The following is a 24,690-nucleotide window of genomic DNA, read 5'->3' on the forward strand; positions in this document are numbered from 1 at the left end:
GGTGCTGGGGATAGAACCCGGGGCTTTACACACTCAATTGGCAAGCACATTACCACTGACCTAAATGCATCATCAACCCTTGGGAAATAGTATCTTGCCTGGTATGGGAAGGTACTGCTTTGTAAAACTTGCTCCATTCAGTCTCACAATAAGTACACACGTTAAAAAAAAAAAAAAAAAAAAAAAAAAAAAAAACACACACATAATCTGGGGCTATATACATAAGTGAGTGCTAATGGATTTTTGTCCCAAAATGTGGGGCTATCATTAACAGCCCTGAACAATTGGTAGTTCATTCCCACAGCTTTAACAATGAGTAATTTAGAGCTCGAGGCAAGAACAAAGACAAACCGAAAAAGTAATCTTAACCGGCAAAAAGTGCAAGTTACATAAAGATACAATAGTATTGTTTATATAAATTGTGAACAAAACTACATAGTTATATTATTTAGGACTGTATAGCTGGGTAGTGCACGTCTTTATTCCCAGCACTCAGGAGGTAGAGGCAGGTAGAGCTCTGTGAGTTAAAGATTAGCCTGATCTACACTGTAAGTTCCAGGCTGGCCAGGACTACACAGGGGGAGACACACACACACATACACACACACACACACACACACACACACACACCCCTTCCCTATATACCTATACCTATGTAATAAAATAAAAGTGACCTTTCATTGGGTTGTGGGGCAACACTGTGGGTAGAAAGATGCTGGTCTTGACATCTGGATCTCAGAATGTGACCTGATCTGGAAACAGGATATTATTGTTGACAATGAAGTTGACAGGAGGTCCTGAGGGCAGGTCTTAATCCAATGTGACTTGTATCCTCCTACCAAAGAGGAATCCTAACACAGACACAGAGTGCCACCGCATCCTGGTGCTTTACAGACGAAGTCAGCAATTGCCATACAAAAGGGGTAGAGATTCTGGACTCTCAGAAGGAGCCAACCCTGCTGACACCTTAACTGAGCTTCTGGCCTACAGAACCGAGGGAGGTTATATTCCTGCTGTGTAAACAAACACCCGGCCTGGGGTACTCTGTATTAGCAAGTGAAAACAGCAGGGCGCGCGGCAATGTCTCAGGACTGGCAACTGCTCTCTTAAAACTTAACACATGCTCACCTTGTTAGTCCCTATTACAACAAACCGACATTTTACATTTACTTTACACATAAGATGTATTTCACATATGGAATAAAAATGAAAAACATGTAAGGGGAAGTTTAACCCTTGTCTTTTAAGGCCCACCCGGGGTCACACAGTCAGCAAGGGGCTTAAATGGAATAAGAACCCAGCTTTCAGCCGGGTGTGGTTTAATCCCAGCTTTAATCCCAGCACTCAGGAGGCAGAGGCAGGTAGGTGGATCTTTGTGAGCTTCAAACTAGGCAGTAATACACAGTGGGACTCTGTCTCAAAAACAAAACAAAACAACCTACATTTCATGCCTCAAAGACCAGCGAGAGCCACTGCCACAGGCCCAGAGCTCTGGAAAGGCTTAATTCTGCTTAAAGGACAGGGAGCTTGGGACTCAGACAATGAGCAGGAACCCTGAACCATTCTGCCATAAACCAGGGGCAGTTTGGTGACAGAAACAGACTCTTCCCGGGGGTGGGGGGGATGGCTTTAAATTAAGTGTATAATAAATATACAAAGAAAAAACCAGTTCTAGTAAAATGCTACCGGGAGACTTATGTAGACAAGTCTTGTATACCATAAGCAAACAAGAAAGCCAGTGACGACTTTCACCATTACTGTTAGGAGTTCATCAAGGCACAGCTGCAGATGCTTATAATGGGATGGCCGAGGAAGAAGGACCGTGAGTTTGAGGCCAACCTAGACACACAGACCCTGTCTCAAATTTAAATGTGGGGAGAGGGAGAGAGGAAAACACCCTCCTGTGTCCTTAGTACAAGGACAGGCCTTGTAACGAAGCCAGTCCTGGCACGGGGTACGGATCCGAGGACTCAGTCTCTTGGGGCTAAAAGGGCAGGGACCCGCAACAAGCCCTGACTGAAGACCCAGAGGAGAGTACAAGCGTGGCCAAGGACACAGCCCCGGGGACTGCCCTTCACGACACACCTCTGGTCACAGGTGGAAGGCGGATGACGACTCACTGGTGCCTCGCAAGGGCCTGGCACTTACGTATGCCATAGCTGAAGTTAAAGAGCATTGACCTCCTAAGTACCCTGGCCAGGGGACACTGCAGCCTAAGTTTACAGATGAGACTATAATAAATATTCATAGACACATCTCTCTGGCTCTAAGGAGAATACCGAATCTGGAACCACCCACCTTCTCTCTCGGTCTCTCCCTCCCTCCCAGAAGTAATTCTGTGTCTCAGACACTATCCCAAGAGCTGCAGGTATGACAGAGAATCAATCAGACAAAATACCCAGCCTTTGGCACCAAGTTTACACAGCCAGCACACAGGGTATGAACCCCAACCAGACTCCCGGGGGAGCTGAATAGATGACTGGGGCAACAGCTGCCCTGTGGAGCTCACCATCCAGCTAGTAAGTTTCCGTTCTCCATGGAAAAGGGGAAGGACAGTGAGGGCCCACCCTGTGGTACTTGACACTTCAAATGACTAAAACTTAACAAGGTTTGGACTTCAAGAAGGAAACCAGTTACACAGCCATTCCCTCTGGAAGGGGCAGGAAAACAGTGGAGACAACACTGCTCAATAAAACTGTTGTTTACTTTCCAGCCTCCAGGGGGCGCTGCTGCTGAGAGCAGAGCACAGGAGGTGGCTGTGTCCTGCCTTCTACAGACCCAGCCACACAGTCTCTTAAGAACATAAGACTGAGGCCCACACAGCTCACCTGGGCTTCTCAGAAAGCCCCAACAATCCAGGTATCAAGGCTTTTTATAGAGCTGGGCTGAGGACACCCATGGGGTCCTCCAACCACCCTGTGTCACCAGCTAGCACTGTCCAATCCCTCTGAGCCTCCAAACCGGCCTTGTGAGGTACATTTCACTGATAAGAGAGGATCAGTAAGAGACTTGCTTGGGCTGGTACCCACCTTTAATCTCAGCAATCAGAGAGGAGAGGCGGGCCAACCTCTGTGAGATGGGAGGGGAGCAACGTGGAGAGAGGGAGGAAGGGGCCAGGGAGAAAGAGGGGGAGAACACATCAACCTAACTTGCTTTATGCTGCTACCTGGACATTAAGTTGGAGTGGAGGGATTTAAATCTAGGCTTTGCAGCTGCGTGATTTCTCTTTCCTTCACCTACAATCTCTGGAGGTTATAGTAGAGACGAGGGTGTTTAAGATTCGTTGGAGCTGAGTACCCAGCCCGTGCCCGTCACTAATACTAGTAACCCTTTGCTCTGGAATAAGGCCGTGCAGTTAACAGCAGTGACGTCATCATCTGGGCCTGTTTTCACACACATCAGGCACATGTGGGTGGGTATTTGTGCCCTATATACAGGCATGGTGATAGGTGAAGTTCAGCATGCATTCACTCCAGACACAGGCTAGCTTCCTGGACCCACATCCTGTTCTCTTGCCAAATTCCTTCCTTGTGCCCCCTGGGTCATGGATCCACTGACATTACAAGTTCTTTCTAGAAACCCCCAAGCTCACCACGTCTACCTGCCAGGCCCTGCCTTCATCCTGAACACAGGGGTCACAGTCCTTGTTACACGTTCCCCCGTCTGCCTGTGCTACTTGTTTCCTGCCCACTCACAGACGAGGTGGCGAGCAATGAGTTAAGAACCTGGTCTCCCTATGGGTAGGCAATCTCCCCTCTCCCCCACCCCACCCCGAATCATCTCCTAGCGAACACTTACTGAGGAGTTCCTCAGGGACCAGGGCCAGGGAAGAGAGAAAATGACAACGGTCCTAAGGGCCTGGGAGCAGAAAGGAGCTGAGAGGCAGGGCTAGGGAGACCAGAGGTGGCAGTGATACCTGGGGACTCCGGAGTTTCCACAGTCTTCAATCACTCTACACACTCACATCAGCTCATACTTTTTTAAAAAAGAAATTAATACATGAATATTGTATTATGTCATCTCCACCCTTGTCCTGCACAACTCATTTCTTTTTTTTTTTTTTTTTTTTTTTTTTTTTGAGACATAATTTCTCTGTATAGTGCTGGCTGTCCTAGAACCCACTTACTCCGTACACCAAGCTGGCCCTGAGCTCAAGAGATTCATCCACCTGCCTTTGCTAGGACTAAAGGCGTGGGCCACCACCATCTGAATTCTGAATTACAACTCATTTCTTAAAGAGGGAAATTGTGTCTTGGAGAATTACTACAGGACTTTATAAGACAGACATCACACGGCGGCACAAGTTTTTGTTAATTACTAAGTATGAACTGAAGCAAGCATCAGGGCTTGCCCGCGCAGATTTCAGACAGGCCTGGAGGTCAGCCTGCTGGGGATTCTTACTTCAGTGACACTCTCAGTAAACACTCAGGGATGCTCTGAGTCTATTGCACCCAGGATAGGTTAACACATGGCAGGTGTCTCCTCGATGGTGTTAGGCAGAAAAACATCATCTGCCATGTTGCTCGTTAGGCCAGGCTGTTTTTCCCCATGTAAAGATCACAGGGAACCCAGGCAGTAAGCCACATCTCCTCCCGGGAGGCTGCTGTGCGTCACCTGCTCTGTGGAGCCCACCCCTGCAAGTTGCCATGTCCTTGACCTTGGAGAACATGGTAAGTCTTTGAACTCCTGCAGCTGGGCAAACAAGACAGAGCAGCACAGCATCCTGGTGAACAGGGGGTTAACAGCAGCAGCTGGGCCCTAGGTTCTTTCCCCAGTACCACCCACCAAAAAACAAAACAAAGCTGAAGAGCAAGACTGGTCACCTTCACAGATCTGTTGTGAATAAAGGCATTCAGACATATAAATCCTGGGACCCATGTGGGGCTCACAGCAAGTGCTAAATTACTCAGCAATTTTCACTGGTATCTTTCCATAAATTCTACCATTATTTTTGTGTCAGTTCTCCAAAAATCAATCTCAGTATTTCTATGACAACTCCTAGAATTTTATCTGTTTGGCTCCTGGGCATAAGGGGAGAACAGCATGTTGGAGAAGGATCCTCAAAAAATGTTATATCACCTACCATTTAATCCAGTGGTAGGGACGCCAGATTAAATGCAATATACAAGGGCACAGCAGCACAGCACTCAGGAGGCAGAGGGAGGTAGATCTCTGAGTTTGAAGCGAACCAGATCTATGTAGCAAGTTCTAGGCCAGCCAGGGCTACATAGTAACAACTTGACTTTAAAAAAGTGAGACACGGGGCTGGAGAGATGGCTCAGAGGTTAAGAGCGCTGCCTGCTCTTTTAGACGTCCTGAGTTCAATTCCCAACCATCTGTAACATGGTGTGATGCCCTCTTCTGCAGATAAAGCACTCATATACAATAAACAAATAAATCTTTAAAAAGTGAGACACCTAGGCCAGGTGTGGCGGCGCAGGCCTTTAATCCCAGCACACAGGAGGCCGAGGCAGGCAGATCTTTGAGAGTTTGAGGCCAGCCTGGTCTACAAAGTGAGTCCAGGACAGCCAAGGATTCACAGAGAAACCCTGTCTCGGAAAGAAGAAAGAGAAAGAAAAAGAAAGAAAGAAAGAAAAGAACGAAGAAGAAAAGAAAGAAAAGAAAGAAAAAGAAAGAAAGAAGAAAAGAAAGAAAGAAAGAAAAAGAAGAAAGAAAAGAAAGAGAAAAAGAAAAGAAAAAGAAGAAGAAAGAAGAAAGAAAGAAAGAAAGAAAGAAAGAAAGAAAGAAAGACAGACAGACACCCAAGTTAAATGTGAATTTTGGACAAATAATAAATAGGTTTTTTAGTATATATGTATGTCTCAAAATTTGTATACTACCAAAAAAAAAAAATTTGTATACTACAATATTCCTCCTCCTCTTTCCTCTTTTTACAAATACCTAGGCCAGCCGGGCATGGTGGCACACGCCTTTAATCCCAGCACTCGGGAGGCAGAGGCAGGCGGATCGTTGTGAGTTCGAGGCCAGCCTGGTCTACAAAGTGAGTCCAGGATGGCCAAGGCTACACAGAGAAACCCTGTCTCAAAAAAACAAAAACAAAACAAACAAACAAATACCTAGGCCATATAGCTAGCCTTGTTCCCTGACTTGCTCACAACCAAAATCCCACTTATTCCATTCTAAGTTCTGCCACATGGCTGGTTACCTCTGCTCAGGTACCATGTGTCTGTCCTCCTCACATCTTCCCTGGCAAATCTCCCTTGCGTGAGTTACAATATTCTTAACTCTTACGTTACTGTCTTAGCTTGCTTTCTGTCTTTAGCTATGCTAAAACGTTTTGACCAAGAGCAGCTTGGAAGGAAAATTGTTTATATGGCTTACATTTCAGTGCCCACCGCTGAGGATAGTCAGGACAGGAATCTCAAGGCAGGAACCTAGAGGCAGAAACTAAAGGAGAGGCCGTGGAGGAACACTGCTCACAGCCTTACTCCCCACGACACACATTTCATACAACCCTGGATCACATGCCCAGAGGTGGCACTGCCTAGGATGAGCTGGGCCCTTCCCTTCAGATCACCTAGAAGCCAATCTGATAGAAGTGTTTTCTCAAACCAGCTTCCTTCTTCATGGAGGATTCCAATCAGGTTGACAAACCAACCAACCAACACATTCCTGATCTAAACTTCTAATTTAACTGAGCACCCTAGGTAGGATTTCGTTTGTCTGTTGTTTTGGGTTTGTGATTCTGTTTGGTTGCTTCTGCTGATACTGCTGTTTGGGTGAGGGGAGTCTGGTTTACGTTGCCGGACTCCAGCCTGCAGAATGGCTAGGACTGGGGTCACCGGATGACAACATCCTGCACCGCCGAAGATCCAGCCCAGTGCCTTGCATATGCTACGGAACTGCTCTACCATGAGCTACCCAGCCGGCCTTTCTTTTCTCCTCTCCTCTCCTCTTTCTTCTCCCCCTCACCCCCTAGGGCATTAAGAAACTGCTCACACTTGTTGAAGCTCTAGGCAGGGCCTCAAACTTGAAAGCATCCCTCTCCTGGATTCCATAAAGTGCCACTTAAATATATTTCCTTACGTCGCCATTTTATAGGCGAAGAAAGCAAGCTTAAAGGACTCAACCGTGGAGGAAATCGTCCCAGCAGGTCTCCAAGGCCCCTGTGTATGTTTGAGAGTCAACAGCGCCTTGCCCTTTCCAGAGGAGGGGAGATAGGCTGGAGCAAAGAACCGTACCCCCAGCCTGCTGCTCAACTCCTCCTGCACAAAGAGCAAGAGCTACGGATCCCCCAAACCAGTCAGTAGTGGGGTAGCCAGAGTGGTACCCAGAGCCCTTCTGAGACTATCCCTGCTTCAGGTTAGGTCCAAGACAAAACATCAGGCAGCCCCAGAGGAATTCCTTCAGCAAGTCCTGAGACCATCCCCCAGTGGAGACAGAAAGCACTAGAAAGAAGAGCTCTGCTCAGGAGCCCCGAGGGATCAGACCAGCCCAAGACCAAGGCTGAAGACCCGTTCTGGCTCAGGCCACCTTCACTGTGAGGAGGCGGGCACACACCTTCGGCAGGAGGCCCCACCCCCTCCATCTCCATCTCCAGTACTCCAAGGAAGCATTTCACTTCACTCATTCTCAGCTCTATTTTTACTCACAGGCGTCAAGAAACAACAAATGTTCAAAGAAAGACAACTGAGTCACCTGATTTCACCTCTCCCTGCGAGCCCGAGGTCTATGGCTGACTCCTCTGTGAGCAGGGACAGGGGAGGATTCCAGAAACTTCTGGAGGGCTTCTTGTAGCTTCTCTTGTGTACTGTATGGAAGCATCCATCAGCTGTCAATAAAAAAGCTGATGGCCTATTAGCTGAGGCAGGAAATAGGAGGTGGGGATTCCGGCAAAGGTGAATTCTGGAATAGAGTTGGGGGGGGGGGAAGGGCAGGATTTGCTGCGGACTCTGAGGGAGATGATGCCTGAAACTGAGGAAAGGTAACCAGCCACAAGGCACACACAGAGGAGATTAAACGGGCAAGGTAAGTTATGAGCTAGCTGGGGACCGAGCCAAAGCTCATGGACTAGGCATTTATTTATAAATAATAAGGTCTCAGAGTCATTATTTTGGGAACTGGGGCATGGAAAACCCACAGTTACAAATATTACAGCTTCTCTCCAGGGCTAGATATCTAGATCTAGACCCTACTCCCCAGTTAGCTGTTACTGAGGTGACCTTCAGCCTCAACTTGGCCTGGCCCAGAAAGGCCCAAATGCATTCCCCTACAGGCAAAAGAGCAGAATCTGCAAAAAACGCATGCCGGGTCTGAAGCATGAGGTAAGAGGTCCCTGAGGTAGGTGGGGCACCGGGAGAGGTTATGCCAGAGACGAATAAGCATCAGTCTCTGTACTTGCTCTCAGCCGAAGGGCCAAGAAGCAAAAGGAGCCAGTCTCCCATGTCACTCTATGGAGTGGAGAGCTTATCCTGGGGGGATGGGGGAGCTGGGAGGTAAAGGACAGTCACTGGTGGAATGAGTGCTGGAATCTAAGTCCTTCTTGCTCAGGGTGGACATCAGAAGCATCCCTGCAGGCTCTCTGTCAGTGTCCAACAGGGGGCTACATCATCTGTGGGTGCGGAAGAAGGTGTTCTCACTGTCACAGACACTCATCTGACTCACAGCTTTTGGTCGAGGCCAACCCTGAGTTACAGCCAGGACACAAAGAGGGTTAACTGACGTGAGCGCTGCAATCTTTTCCCAACTGCCCTCTGCTCTCCTGGAACCCAGTTCTCCCTCCTCCTGGCATCCTTCCTTGCTCATGGTTCTCTTGGATGCTCCTGTGCTAGAAAAACAGATTTCAAAAGGAAAAACAGACCTCAGTCTCCAGCATGCCTCTTCTCTTTACCCCGACTTCCAACCAATCACAAACCATTTCCAGCCCTCCCACCTGCTCAGCTCAGGGCACCCCTCCTAAAATGTGACTGTCTGTCTGTCTGTCTGTCTTTCTTTTAGCATTTTAAATAACATTTATTTTATTTTATTTATTACTTATGTTTGTGTGTGCATGCGCAGATGGTGGTGCACCCTGTGTCCAACCAGTGTGTCAAGGTCAGAGAATAATTTGCTGGAGGCAGTTCTCTCCTTCCACAAGGTGGATCCCGGGAATAAATTCAAACTGGCTCCTTTGGCATGCTTTAAGCTAGTTATTCTAAGACAACTCAGATGAGGAAATAGCTCTGGGGAAAGAAAATTGTCATTTTAACATAAATTTACATTTGCAAAGGAAATCTATGTGAGTAAGGTATCTGTGACAGGAAGAGGGCTGGTCCAGGCCATTTTTATTACTTCAGATGGTCTAACACGTAAAAAAAAAAAAAAGAAACCCAGATCCACTGAACAAAGCCGCCCCTGCCTTTGCTCGCGGCCCCACCCCCAGCCTGTGCTGGCACCAGCCCCCCACCCCATCCCTGGGTTTCACCCCAAGCACTATATAACGTAAATAAGGCACAAGCTGGCGCTAGAGTTTTAGCTCAGCAATTAAAGCACACATTCAACATTCCCAAGTCCCCAGGTTCAATCCCTAGCCTGTGACCTCTAAACCATCAATAGATCACATACAGTACAGAGACAGAGATCTGCTGAATGTTTTTCATCTGTAGCTGTTTGAATCCGTGGACACAGAAGCCACAGACACAGAGAACCATACGCACACACTCCAACCATGTGGGCACTCTCTCTCTCAGGCTCTGAGGGACTCATCGCACAGGCACTGGGTTAAAGTCACTGTGCACCTGTTCACCTGTCTCATGACGCACATTCGTAGCTCAGCCACGGAACCTTGCAAGGATACAGGAAAGGGGATGAGTTAAATAGTTACGAGCCCTGAGCTCCAAAACTGATTGGGCAAGCAGGGCAGGGGTGGGTGGGGGGTGGGGGAGAGGGGACTGGGGGGGGTTGCTTTCAAACACTGAACAAGGTTCTCCAGAAGGTCCTGCCTCTGGGATCCTGCAAAATGAATGTCCCCCAGCTGTCTGGGCAGTGACCTAAGGGAGACACGGAAGATGAACATGGCAGAGGAACAACTGGGACCTTGGAAGGTACAGTTTAAATGGAATATTGTTTGTTAAGCGCTGAGAACTGTGTCTAGCATGCTACAAATACAGCCTTTGTCACCCTTCGTGCGTCTAAGGATAGAATCTGGCAAAGAAGAAGCGACAACTGACACTTAAGACAATAGGGAAGGAAGTGGAGTTAGCATCCCATTAAGACAAGTACCAGTCAGGCCAGGGAGACCTCCTGGAGGTGGTGATGACTGAGGTGAGGCAGGATGCTGAGGGATTCTCTAGAAGCACAGGCTTGTTGTGGGACCATGAACAAGTCTCACACCCTGGCCACAGCATGGGGAGTGTGCTGAGAGGCTGGGGAATCAGTGCATCACAAGGGGGGGGCTCTAGGCATGGGGAGATCTCAAAGGCAGCTTGGACCAAATATGGTGGGAACAGAATGGCCCTACTGAATATTCTGAAAGAAGCAGAGGCAGATGGATGGGGCTCCGTTCATTATTCCTTTCTTTAGCTTAGGGAATTGTGACAAGAAGGGAAAAAAAAAAAAGATCTGCATGTGCTCAATATATGCATTTTCCCCCTGAATATTTGCAATCGCAGTTGGTTGAATCTACGAAAGCACACTCAAGCGGAAAGGGGTGAGGCCTTTTCCTCAGGGGAGGGCTAAGGATGCTTGCAGGCACCTGCTTGCAATGCCCAGGCTGTGGGGACAGCTCACCAAGCCACAGTGTCCTCAGGCCACACACAGCTCTGAAAGGAGCTTGTGTTCCAGCCCTCCTTTCCAGGGAGCTAGAGAAAGAAACCGGCTTTTGCTTTCACTCACTGGAGGTTACGCACCAGAGAAACCGTACAGCTCCTGCTGCCCATCAAGGTAGGCACCCCTCAAACTTCCGAGTCAGGCAACATTAACTCAGGGGTCCACAAAAATGCTCATCAGCCTGAATCAGGGGAGAAGGGCTATTCTAAGCAACTGGGTAGTAGACCAGATGGTCTCTCATTAACCCTCTCAATGATGCACTACAAAATTAACAACCATTTCTGCTCCATTAACACCATGCTTGGCCCATCACTGGGGGAGGAAGAACACGGGTTTATGTCTAGACAGAGCTGCTCATAAAGACCAGATACCTAAGCTGCTGCCACTCAGGAAGGAGGGAGACCCTGTCTGCCCTCTATGGAGGGTGCCCCAAGGCAAAAGTCACCAGCAGTGGCTAACCACTACGCCAGGTCCCCTTTCATCCTTAAAACTGGGGTAATAACCTCCCATAAGCTCACTGTGCCTCTCAGACTCATGTACTGAACGAAGGCTTGCTTGGTTGCTGGTTGACAGGCTTCTGGGAGGTGACTAGGCCATAAGAGCTCTAAATTTAAGAGTAGATTAATCCACGGAGGGACTCGTAATTTGATGGTTTTATTGGGAGGTGGTGATGAGCGAGAGAGGTAGGCCACCAGGGGCGCTGTGTTTGAAGGGTGTACTGCATTTCAGCTCTGCCCCACCCCCACCCCCGCCATGTTCTTTTACGGTGGTGCTCTGCCTCACCACAGGCCCGGGAACATGAAGCCAATGGATTGATGGTCTGGAACCATGAGCCAAAAATCAGCCTTTTTTAAAGATGCTTATGTAAGGGCTGGGGAGATGGCTCATGGGGTAGTGCCTCTTGCTTAAGCACAAGGACCTGAGTGCAGATCTCTGGCATCCACACAGAAAGCCAAGTATGGCGTCACGCACATATAATCCTAGCAATGGGGACCGGAAATAAGATCCCTGGGGCCTTCCCATGCAGCCAAGCACTGACCTCCATTTTCACTAAGAGACCCCCTGCCTCATCACACATGTGGTATGTGCTTTTAATCCCAGCAATCAGGAGGCAGAGGCAGGCAGGTGAGTTCAAGACCAGCATGGTCATGGGGCAAAATACACATTTTAATATAATGCGTTTGAAGTCACTAATCCAGTACCTGTCTGGAAAAAAAAATAATGTGGGGTGCCATAGAGGAAGACACCCAATATCGGCATCAACCTCTAGCTGTCACGTGCACAACACACACACAGAGAGAGAGAGAGAGAGAGAGACAGAGACAGAGACAGAGACAGACAGACACACACACACACACACAGACACTGTGAGGATTAAAAGAGATCATGAGTGTGAGAATGCTAGCTCAAATTTTTTTTTTTTTTTTTTTTGGTATAAAAGAGGTTGGGGCCAGGGAGGGAAGGTGCTTATGCAACACTGACTGGTACTCACTATATAACCCAAACTAGCCTTAAACTCATTGCAATCCCCCACCATATGCTAGGACTACCAGTGTATGCTACCATGCCAACCCAAGGCTTGCTTTCGCTTGCCTGGAATATGAAGCAGCGGCTCTTAACCTGTGGTTCTCGACCCATTCGGAGGGTCAAGTATCAGAGATCCCACATATCAGAAACTTACATCATGATTCATGAGAGTAGCGAAATTACGGCTATAAAGTAGCAACGAAATAATGTCATGGTTGGGGGTTACCGCAAGATGAGGAACTGTGCTAAAGGGTCATAGTGTTAGGACGAGTGAGAACCACTGCTCTCAAGGAACCGAAAGGGCCTGCCTTGGGTCAGAGTGCACAGCCAGCCCCCTCTGTGAGTGGGTGTAAAGATCTCCGGGGCACGCTTACCCAAACTATGTTCCTCGAACCAGCAGTAGCTGCAGCCAGAGCACCTGTTAAGTCTCACCCAAGACCTACAGAATAGAGATGCTCAAATGATCCCCCAGGAGGTTCCAACACTGAACGAAGTGTGAGGAGCTACTCCAGGCATTCGGTCCTAGAGAGAACCATCTCTTCCCCTCCCTGGTCCCGCTACAGGAAACACCGGGCCTCCACGGGTGGGTCGTTCGATTAGCACCTGCTTGCTAGATGCATGCTTAAGCATCATGACCCGTTAAGATACCTAATCTTCCCTATTTGTAAGGAGAAAAGGCACCACTCGGAAACAGTACGTCTTTACGGTCTCTCTATCCTCCATGTCCCTCTCAACAAAGCTACGGAAAGGGCTCAAAATTAGAATCTCCCAAGAGCAGCAACGTGTAACCAGAGCTAATAACTCCATTTAGTTCTCAGTGTGTATTTGTAAGGTAGCCTTTTTATTATTATTATTACAAACACTGCATTTCTCCTTTGTTTTCTTTTCTTTTTTTTTTTTTTTTTTTGGTTTTTCGAGACAGGGTTTCTCTGTGTAGCCCTGGGTCATCCTGGACTCACTTTGTAGACCAGGCTGGCCTCGAACTCACAGCGATCCGCCTGCCTCTGCCTCCCGAGTGCTGGGATTAAAGGCGTGCGCCACCACGCCCGGCTATATCTTAAACAATAAATCAAATGGGAGAAACACATTAAGTCTGTGGGAGCAGAGTGAATGTGGCGGAACGCACCGCAGCAGCACACAATGATGGCAGTCTGCTGAGTTACTCCCCCCCCCCCCCCACCCCACCCCCACCCCCCGCTAATAAGAGCCCTTTAACATCAGTGCTGTTATTTTGATTAAACACTGTAGATCATGACCAACATTTATTTTCTTTATCTAAATGGTGTGGGCTAGAACAGGATAGGAGGGCATAAAAATATGAACGCACTGCAAGTTTGCTACAGGAAGGACAATTACAAAATATGGACACTTATGTGAAATTTCGTTGCAGTTTGTGTATGCACTGGCTCAGAGAGCAAAACAAGTACTTTACGTAACGGCTTTAGAGTGCACAGAGTTCGCAAGTCACCTATCTAGCCCCTAGATTTTACTAAAGAAAAGGATGGTAAGAGGGTCAAGGGAGACAGCTCAGCTGGGAAAAGTACTTGTCCTGCAAGCCCGACGATGTGGGTTTCGGACTACAGGAACCCATTTAGAAGTCAGCACACTGGCTGACTTGTAATTCCAGTACTCTGACAGTGAAATGGGTGGGTGGGGAAGGCACAGGGGAGTCCTTTGGAAGCTTTCGGGCCTGTGGGCCTGAAATATAGGGGCAGCTGGCCTGGAGTATGGGGCACAGTGGCAACCAGGAGCCTGCTTCAAACAGGGTGGAAGGTGAGGACAAATACCAAGGTAATACAGACCTACCCTTCCATGCACACACTATAGCATATGTGTACACACACACACACACACACACACACACTTTTTTTTTTAAAGAGCCATCCATCCCTTAAGTACTTAAAAAAAAAAAAAAAAATCACAAGGGTGTAGAGTTGACTTTTTTGGTCAGGCCACCCATGTGTAAATTCCTTTTAATGTTACATCCTAGACCTTCCCATAACTCCCTGGCTCTTGTCTCCTGACACAGAGTCAACAGCAGCCTCCACAGGACACCAAATCAGTGGGTATTCCCCCACCCTGTTTCGTTCCCACAAGATCACTGCTTCCACCTGCACAGGGCGGCCTGTGGAACAGCATCAGAGAGAGGGTGTATTTTGGAGGAATGGGACTTGAATACCAGGATCTGCTCTCCTGACCTCAGATCGCTTTTAGAGTTGGCAGCCCTTGTGGTAGGGGTCTTCCCAGAGAAACATTGCTCCCTTGAAAGAATGTGAAGGGGGGGGGGGGGGGGAGAGGAAGGGCAAGAAGAGCAAAAGAAAGCTCTGGGTGGGAGAGGGGCCCACAGTGCCACAGCAAGACACCTAGAACAGGGGACTTGGCCAGTCTGGAGTCAAGGGAGCAGGGTTGGAGGCAGGGATGGAGGCCAATTGGTAAGGCCACAGGAAAGGGGCAGCCTCTCAGTGGTGAGAGAAGTGTCGTCAGGAGGGAGTTATAAGGCCCAACTGGAATTGTGTGTGTGTCCCCACAGGAAAGCATGTGGCTAAGATACAGGACTGCCTATATCCCCATACACTAGCAAGCGGAGGCTCCAAAAACAAACCAACCAAAAAAACTTGCTGAGTCAATACAGGATGTGAGCTGTCCTTGACGTGTTGAGCACGGAGGGGAAGACCACGGGGGAGGGGGCCGTGCTTCCGCCTCCCTTGTTTGATCCCTGCTCAAGCTTTCTTCCCTCTGCTCACCACAGACAAACTCTCTGTGAAACGGGGTTCAGTCTTATTCAGGCCTTTCTGGTCCTACCCAAAGGCAGGTAGGTATACAAAAAAAGTCTGAGTCACCGGGCTCACCCCTTCACCTGAGGTCCGCCATCTCAGCAAGTGCTCCCTAGACCCGGGGGACCTCCATGGGCATAGAGAGTGGGGCTAGAGGCTACTAGCCCTGAGTCGCACCACCCAGAATTAGCATGCTGCACTGGGCAAATTCAGACATGAGCCAGATCTCCACCAACAGCTCCTGCCTGGGCAAAAACCCTTGGTGCTCAGTGGCCTGATTTACGGCTGGGGGCTCTTTATTCTCCTTCTGGAACTCTGGAGGTGAATTTTAAAAGGTCCAAGAGCAGGGCCAGCACACTCTGGCTCTGCCAAGTCCTCTCTTCTAGTTCCCACTCCTTAGCCCTACCCCCAAGTGTTCTGAAAAGAACATCCTATCCCCACCTCCAAAACCTAGATTCATGGCCAGTCAGTCCCTCTCTCTCCCTCTCCCACCTTCCCCTCACATTACCAACTACCATTTCTTGCCAATAACCCCTCAAATGGGGTCATGCAGGGATATGGACTCCAAATATCCCCGGGAGTCGGGGGTGGGGAACCATCCCTGGGAAAAGGCAGCCAATTGGTGAGGGACATAAACAATCCCTAGGGCCTGAGCTGCTCACACCACAGAGAAGCAAGACTCAATCTCGCCAGTGCTTGCCTAGAATCTCAGCTATCTGGGAAGCTGAGGCAGGGAGATCAAGGGTTCAAAGACAGCCTTGTCAATCTAGGAAGAGATCGACTCAAAATAAAAAGTAAAAAAGGGCTGGGAGCCTAGCAGTGGCGGCGCCGGCCTTTAGTCCCAGCACTTGGGAGGCAGAGGCAGAGGCAGGTGAGCCTGGACTACACAGCTAGTTGCAGGCCAGCCAGGGATACACAGAGAAACACTGCCTTAAAAATGGGGTGTGTGGGGGCTGGAGAGATGGCTCAGAGGTCTTCCAGAGGTCCGGAGTTCAATTCCCAGCAACCACATGGTGGCTCACAACTATCTATAATGAGATCTGGTGCCCTCTTCTGGTATGCAGGTGTATGTGCAGGCAGAACATTGTATACATAATAAATAAAAAAAAAAGAAAGAAGAAGGGTGTGTGTGTGTGTGTGTGTGTGTGTGTGTGTGTGTGTGTGTGTGAATATATGATGAAGATATAGCCTAGCAACACAGCACTGGCCTCGCACACATAAGGCCCCAGGTAGACCCCTCACCGCTAGCCTCCACACACCCTAAAAAAACTTCAGTTGTCACACTGGTCGGAGATAACCAGATCCATGCAGTTCAGTGAGACAGCAGCTGCGGGGGCCCTCACCGATCCGCTGTGAAAGAGAGAGGCGTGTGGAAAGTGGAGCACACTGTTTCTGGGTCAATTTTAGGGTCAGGCAAATGTGATGCTCCACGCCCGGTGCCTACTCCAGCGTGCCAGCCCCCAGCTAATCCCTAATCTCTCAAGTCCAGTTTCCTCCCTATCGGCTGGAGGGGCTTCATCTGTACACGAGTGCAGGCCGAGAAGAGCCGCGGGGATGTGTTACGTGCCTCTGCCAGGGCTGGCGCACAGCAGGTACCGAACAGCACTGTTGTATTGGTAATCCTGTAAGAGGCCGAGTGGTTGTTGGAGTCAGACCACTGAGATCTGGTCAAGTGCAAGCTCAGATCCTCCATTTTTTTTTCCAGCTCTATCAGGAAATAACAAACAGGTACTTGTTTGGGGTGGGGGTGGTTTACAGATAATACGCAGAAAACATCTAGCATATCTGGCACATAGTAGGGCTAATTAAACTATACATTCTTTTTGCTTTTTTCTTTTGGAGTCACTAAGTAGCCCAGGCTATCCTGGAACTCACTACGTAGCCCAGGCTGGCCCCAAAACCATGCCTCAATCTCCAGTTGCTGTGTTTATAGGCATGAGACCTCACATCCATCTCTAATATAAGGTTTCATGTAGCCCAAGCTCCCTATACAGCCAAGGCTAGCCTGATAGAGCCAAGGCTAACCTTGAACTTTCAGTCCTCCAGGGTGCCACCACACTCGTGTTCTGTGGGGGTGCTTTAGCTTTATCCCAGGCCTCAGTGAATCTGCAGGCAAGCATTTTGCCCACTGAGCTACATAACCAGCCTCCACTTCCAATTTTTCTAAAGAAAACAGAAGGCTAACAAGATGGTTCGCTGGGTAAAAACGCTTGCTTAACAAGCTTGCCAACCTTAGTTGAATCCCTCAGAATCCATATAAAATGTGGAAAAAGAAATTGGCTCCATAAAGTTGTCTTCTGAACTCCACCTGCATGCTCACCCACATCCACACACAATGCCCACATACATTAAATAACTAAGATTTTTTTTTTTTATTGGAAGACAGATTTTTCTCAAATGGAAAAACCAGTAGGACGCAGACTCTTCTCACTGGAAGATGTCATTCAAGGGCCTAAGGACAAGGTTTTTCTTCAGAGCTCCTTTTTTTCCACTAGGTGCCATAACTGTCACCGTAACCCCAGAATTCTCCATAAAGGGGCCTTTTTCCTAAAACTGTACCTTCAAGGGAAAGACTTATGGAAAAGGAAAAGGAAAATGCTGCTCAGGATAGCCACCAATAACCAAGGAAGAAATCAATTGGAGCTGTGAGCTGATGTCCCTCCAGCCAGGCAGGCAACTAAGCTTAATTACACGGCATTAAAGATGCTGGGTCATCTTGATGCATTAAACTCTCGCCGCTGCCTGAGAGGCAATGCCCAGGAGGAGGAGGTTAGCCCAGCACACTAGCACGATCAGCCCTTCAATCCCATGAAGGTAATTACAGCCACATCCTTCCCCAGAAGCCCTAACCAACCCGCAGATCCCTCATCAATCCCAGGCTCCCCTAGGTGTCCAACCCTTTCTGCAGACCTTGCTCACTTTGGGCAAAATGACATCTCCATGCCGTGTAAAGGGACATAAAGGCATGTGAGTGAGGGCAGGAACAAGGGAGAGGGGATTGGATCTGACCAACTAGGTCACTACAGAACTCACCCCATCTACCCACCTCTCCAAAGGCCAAGTGGAGACTCTGGTATTTTCTACAGAGCCCACAACGCCAGATTCCTCTTTTGTTCTGGTGTGTGGTCGGGGAGTAAGGAGAAGAGACAACGATAGCAATTAAGCACAGAGGCAGAAAACCGAGGGGGGGTGAAAGCAGATCTGAACCTAGGGACCAGCTCAAAGGACTCTCTCCAGGTGCCTTGGAGATAACAGCAACAGGATCTAGTGCCTGTCGTCAGCTTCAATACTGGCTCTGTGTGTGTACTCAGCCCAATTGCCCCCTCCATTTTTTTTCCCTACCCACCTACAGGATCTAAAGAAGATTCTGCCCAAGCTTTAAGACCACACACATAAGACTCCTGCTACCAACCATGGGTCCTCACAGCCTCAACTGACTAAATCTTAGCCTAAGAAATACAAGACTGAGCCACACAGCACAGCAGAACAACCTTGCAGAGTGCTTGTATGGCATGCTTTATGAAACCCTGGTCAACATCTCCATGCTGCTGCGTCAAGCCTGTAATCCCAACTGCTGGGGGAAGGAATGTCAAGAGTTCCAGGCCAGCCTCAGATACATGAGACTTTGTCTTCCTTTTGACAGTTCCTGGAGACAGATAGGCTTGCACGCTTCTCTCAAAGATCCAGGCAACAGTCAGAGTGCTAAGGCCCTGGAACAACATAGCAGGCAACACCTCCACATACCGCCTTAGCCGAAACCTCTCCTCAAGTAGGGGAATCAGAGGTGTTCTGAAGCCACCTGAAGCCTAGGCTCCAGATTCTTCCCCAAAAAGCTCAAGCTGAGTCAAACAGCTGCACCACGAACACAGCACGGAAAGAAGCCTTCTAATCACAGGCCCTGGCAAAGCACAGAACTCCCCTGGGGGGGTCTTCACATTCACTACACACTACTACAATTACCAAATACACATGCCAGGAAACTCATGAATGGGCCAGATAATGTGTTTCTGGGATTTCTGGTGGAGTCAGGAGTTAAAGGAGCCAAAAAAAACAGCGGGGAGGGGGGAGGATGTCCACTCCCTCTCAAACTCACACCACCAAAAACTACTGAGGGCTTATGCATATGCGCTCCTAGCTAAGTCCTCCCTAAACTCTCTGTGGGTATCTCTGCATGGGACATTTGCGTTGCACAGCACGTTAACTAACTGATCCACATGACACCTCTGAGACACACAGATTTACAGTGGAGTGGGCACAAGGAAGGTACAGAATAAGACACCCGCCATGCCCCAGAGGTCAGCCTAAGCATTCCATCCTGCCCCCACGACAGAAGCAGAGTGAATTTTCTTAACATCCTCCCCGCTATCTAATCTGCCTCCAAGAAGCATCTTCTTAGCCAATTCTCCACAAACGTTTCCACCATTCCTTTTTTTTTTTTTTTTTTTTAAAGATTTATTTATTTTTTATGGATACAGCATTCTGCCTGCAGGCTAGAAGAGAGTACCAGATTTCATTATAGATGGTTGTGGGCCACCATGTGGTTGCTGGGAGTTGAACTCATGACCTTTGGAAGAGCAGTCAGTGCTCTTAACCACTGAGCCATCTCTCCAGCTCCAACCACCACTCCTTTTTTATTGAACAGATGACTCATTCTGCCAGTCCTACCTCTGAGACCCCGACTGCCATGACAACTATGGACTGATGCTGATGAGGAGGAGTGAAGTACTATTCAGCAGAAGAGAACACCCATGTGCGAGTGCTCATGGAACATCACGGGGTGCAGTCTGATGGAGCCTGGCTGAGTGAACTACTCTGATTAAACTCCATGTTAGTGGTTTGGTCCTCAGGTACACAGCACACACAGGACTAGGATGATCTGAGGTCCATATCCTCACAGCCCCTGCCTTACAGGTTGAGTCTATAAGGGCCATCCATGAACACACCACAAGAGACATTGCTTCTATAAGGTGGGGGGGGGGGGGTCTTGTAACGACGGATGCTCGTGTTCTGCCCTCTCCGGAATCCAAGAAAGCACAGGCTTTTGCTTGGCTCAGTCGGGTAGGTATGCTTGGGATCGGTACTACATTGCCTGGGATAGAGGAGGCTAAAATGGCAAAGGTGGAGACCTGAAACACAGCCCTGTGTCTCCCATCTGAATAAATCTAGTGCACATATTTAAAGATGTCCCCACCAAAGAGGAGAGAAGCAATGAGCCTGCCTGGTGCGCATGTGTGTCTCAGTCTGGATCTGCTCAGAGGGCTGCCTCTACTTGGGAGGGACAGGCAGAGTTTCAGAGTGTCCTTTTGTTTGTTACTTCACAGAACTTAATTTAGTCCAGACGCCCTCCTCGGTGCCATAGAGAGGGTAGGAAGTGTTTAGTGGAAAGGGCGACCGATGAAAAAGACAGGAATTATGAGAAAGAAAACAAACCTACAGAGAGACTCATACCAGCCATTGGGGAAGAACCAAGACAAAGCCCTGAGGAGAGAAGGCAGCATCATTACATCCACAAAGAAAATCAGAAGTAAAGAAAGAGGCAGGAACCTGAGTGGCTGCAAGCCTCCACAGCCACTTCAGGCTATCAGGGCCAAGAATCTTGCCCCACTGGCAGCTGGGATCTACCACTTTTCCTTGTGCCTAACAAATCTCCACGGCCCAGCCACTCAGGACTCCAACTATACACAGAGGGGATATGTTGTTACCACCTTTGCAAGGAATGTGTGATGACCATCAACACTCCTGGCACAGCTGCAGGAACCAGAAAGAAGAGTCCAAGGGCTCCAACGACGAGGAGTTTATGAGGAAGGGGCTGGTGGTTAGTCTCACAGAAGTAGAGAACCACTAAGTTTACAGGGAGCCTCAGCCAATCCGGCGTGGACTCCAAAACCAGGTCCCAAGGTGCCACAGAGACAAGGAACAATATGGTGGTGAGAGTTACCAAAGCCACTTACCCTGAGCCGGGCGTGGTGGCGCACGCCTTTAATCCCAGCACTCGGGAGGCAGAGGCAGGCGGATCACTGTGAGTTCGAGGCCAGCCTGGTCTACAAAGGGAGTCTAAGACAGCCAAGGCTACATAGAGAGAAACCCTATCTCGGGGGGAAAAAAAAAAGCCACTTACCCTAATGGATCACTTTAGGCAAACACCTGGAAATAGGACTGAAGAGGACAGTTATTTCCCACTGCATGATAGGACAGAGCCTTGAATACACTCAGGAGTACCTGGGAGGTGTGCTCAAGTCCCCCTCACTGGCCAAGGTATGATCTGAACTCCCTTCCGTCCTCTATCAGCTATGTGACTTTGAGTAAATGATTCAAGTTTACTCAACCCCCCTTTCCTAATCTGTCAGAGCTCCAGGTTCGGGAATAAGAGGTAGAAGAAAGTACCTGGCACAGTACCTGGCACGCTCTGAACAACCCGGAGAGGCTCTGAGCACTACTACTACAGGAACCGTCACGCACACCGAGCCTCTATCGCTGAATCCAGTCACATCTCCAAGGAGTCACACTGGCCGCCATGTATGCCCCATTTACAATGCCTGGATCTAGCATTTGTGGGGGGACCTGTGAGCCTGGTAAAGAGAAAGCCTCCACAGAGGCAAAGGAACTTCCCCTGGGAGCCACAGAACCATGTTGCCAGGCAAGTGACAGCCTGGGTATTTGTTTAACTTGGGTTCCTGTCAGAAAGAAAACTTGATGGCTAACAGCCCAGATATGACTGCACAGGACCTCCCCAGGAAGCCTTCTGCTACAAACTCCCAAGTAAGCCTTTCCAGAAAGGGAGGCGGAGACTCCACGCACAATGACAAGTTAGTGCCCCTGCCCATCACCCTCACCCACCAGCTGCCCCAGGGCCTTACAATAGGTTAGCGACAGCTCAGGTACCAGGCTGCTGGAGTAAGGATTAGTTTATAGAGCATCCCCAAAGAGGCCCTTGGCCTAATTCCCTGCTCTAACATTCCTCTAGTCAGGAATTCTTGAGGCCAATTTTGCTCTTCAACTCCAAGTTGGGGCTGCAGGTGGGGACCTGGATGATCAGGTTATAGAATTATCTTTAGTAATGGAGAGAAAGCCACAAATCGCTTTCCATAGGAGTCTGTATGCTTTGGGAAATAAGGAAAGCAGGAACGGGTTTTGCAGAGAGCCAGAAATACCCAGGAGCATAAGCAGCAGACGAGTATGAGGCATTCTTATGACTGCTGTTTGCAAAAACACAGCTAAGCAGAGGTCACTAATCCGTCCTTTGAGTCAGGAGCTGATCTGCATCAGGCCTCTGAACAGATGTGTGTCCCCATTTGCACAGACACACGTGTGTGTACACACACGCCACACAGCTGTGAGCCCTGACCTTCACCCAATGATGCTGGCCTCTACCGGAAAAGAGCAGATGGACTGGCTGGGTTTGGCCAGGACGGACACCCAGGGGAACCAGATTTCGCCTCTTTGATGTTGAAAACCCAAAGCAGAATGAACCATCACAAGGAGCACTGCTGGGAGGAGGAGGGGTAGGAAACTGGGATGAGTGGCTGGGTAGAAAATAGGAGGAGTACAGGATTCCAAGGGATACAGAGGACAGAGGCAGCTCCCAAAGGGATGCAGAGGGCAGAGGCTGAGTGGTGGGTAATGCAGAGACACTGAGGCAAGACCTCCAGGCTCAAGACATCCACCCATGGAATATAACTGCTAATAAGGAACTCAAGCCAGGTTGACCCTTCAAAATGTCCTTGTTCCATGGTACCTAATATTCAGAGTCACCACCTAGCTGTAGCTGCCTCAGGGCTGGGGTGTGCTGAGAGAGAGAAAGAGGGTTCCCAGCATTTCCATAGCAAAGAGCAAAATCCACACTGTCTTCCTTAGAGCCCAGCAGGATCATCTATCTCCCTACACCACAGAATGCCAATGAGTTAAAGAGAGGGCGAGGAGGGCGACACAGGCAGTGCCACCTAAGGCTTGTTGGGGGAGGTGGCGGTGGCGGGAATGGTTCCCATTTAAGTCCCAGTGATCAACTACACATCCCGCCCCCCAAGGCTGTACAAGAGCAATCACATGATCGTGGCTGATTTGGGAGCGAGGGGGTGGAGTGCTGGAGGTCCCCCCCCCTTCATCTGCTTTTCCGGGTGGTGGTGGTAGTGATGAGAATGCGGGTGGTGATGAGGCTGGAAAGACAGACTGCTGAGCTTTTGGGGGTTGGTCCTTTCATCCAAATGGCCCCCACGGAGATCCGTACCTACAGTCTCTACCAACCTGATCCCATTATCAACCCGAATCACACACCTCAATGTCCCTGAGGTAGTAAACTAGACAGTCAAAGACTTTTCCCAAAATGGCCTTTCTGCTTCAATGTGGGGAGAAAAGCTGCCAATCTAAAAGGCAGAGATAGCCCCCTAAATAGGGCACTTCCCACTCCCAGAGCACTAGAGAACTGGGTTACACAACAGGTGGGTGGAGTGACTCAATTCCCCCGGCTCCCACCCGTTCAAGCCCCCCCCCCATCTGAAGTCTGCTTTGAGGACCCCACACCGCTTCCCCTCCTGGCTGGCTGCACACCTGGCGGACCATGCCCTCAAACCCATGCCAGTCACCGGGTGCACCTGGGACCCTGAGGACATCAGGGCTCCTCAGAGGGTAGAGGGTCTCCCTCCCATCCCTCGCCCAGCGGCCCACGCGCACACGTACTGCTGTAGAGGGTGTCGATCCAGGAGAGGCGCGGCAGGCCCCGATGGCTAAGCGGCTCCATGCCGGCGGCTCTGTGCGGCAGAGGCTCCTTGGTCAGAAGGGAAACCCGACCCTCATCGCACACAACAAAGGAGGGAGGGCGCTGGCGGGCGGGGTGCCGGGAGGGGTGGCCAGACTCGGAGGCCGAAGTTACAGAGCTCTGGGTGGAGGCGGGAGAAAGAGAGAAACAGGTAGCAGGGAGGAGCAAGCCGTAGCCGCCAAGGTGAGGGCAGCGGGGAGCGCCCACCCGGGAGCCGAGTGCGCGGTTGCGGCCGCGGCGAACCCGCTGCGGATCTGGGAGCCGCGGCCCCGCAGCCCGCGCGCTCCAACTAGCAACTTCCCGGGGGCTGCGCTGTGCCCGGGGCGGGAAGGGGGGGCGGAGGCGGCAGCCAATCCGCGTAAAGCTCAGCGCCCCCACCCCCAGCCGCAGCGGGGCTGATGGGGTGTGAGAGCAGCCCGCAGCCCCACCGACTGCCTCCAGCTGGCCCACAGAGCTCCCGCGGGGTCTCCGGGCGGCGGTGCAGGGCCAGAGGCTCCCCCCTCCTCCCCCAGTTGGACTCAGCATAAATTCTAGGAACCCGTAGACTAGGGAGACCTATGGGCCCGCAGGAGTGACATCACCTGCCACCCCAGGATCTCTAAGCGCGATTTTGGGGCTGGTACAGTTGCCAGGCCCCACCCCAAGGCAAGCATGGGCGGCGCAGCGTGGATTGGGTTAATGTCCTGTACCCAGCTGTCAGGCTGGGCCACCCAGGGATTGTTTTCCTACCGAACCTTAAAGCGAGCGTCCCATCTATTCAAACACTCTTGACCTTACAGCCCATCAGTTCCCGCTCCATACCAGAGGTGGGCGGCTGAAGTAAGGCGAAGGCAGGGGTCGGGGTCAACCACTGGCATCTGAGGAAGGACC

At 49.9% G+C, this 24,690-nt stretch overlaps 1 protein-coding gene across 2 annotated transcripts in view; it reads right to left on the reverse strand.

The window, feature by feature from the left end:
• Abr (ABR activator of RhoGEF and GTPase) overlaps positions 1-24,690 on the reverse strand; it is a 194,165-nt gene that overhangs the window by 116,342 nt on the left and 53,133 nt on the right. The window contains exon 1 of one of the 2 annotated variants that reach the window (XM_051157994.1): positions 23,742-23,971. The exons of the other annotated variant lie outside the window; for it this stretch is intronic. Within the exon in view, the coding sequence (XP_051013951.1) occupies positions 23,742-23,802 (61 nt within the window). The 5' untranslated portion in view covers positions 23,803-23,971. Of the gene's footprint in view, positions 1-23,741; positions 23,972-24,690 lie in introns of those variants that run through there. 2 annotated transcript variants of the gene reach the window in all.

This window comes from Acomys russatus, chromosome 16 (assembly GCF_903995435.1).
Source record: "Acomys russatus chromosome 16, mAcoRus1.1, whole genome shotgun sequence".
In the NCBI taxonomy this organism is placed as follows: domain Eukaryota; kingdom Metazoa; phylum Chordata; class Mammalia; order Rodentia; family Muridae; genus Acomys; species Acomys russatus.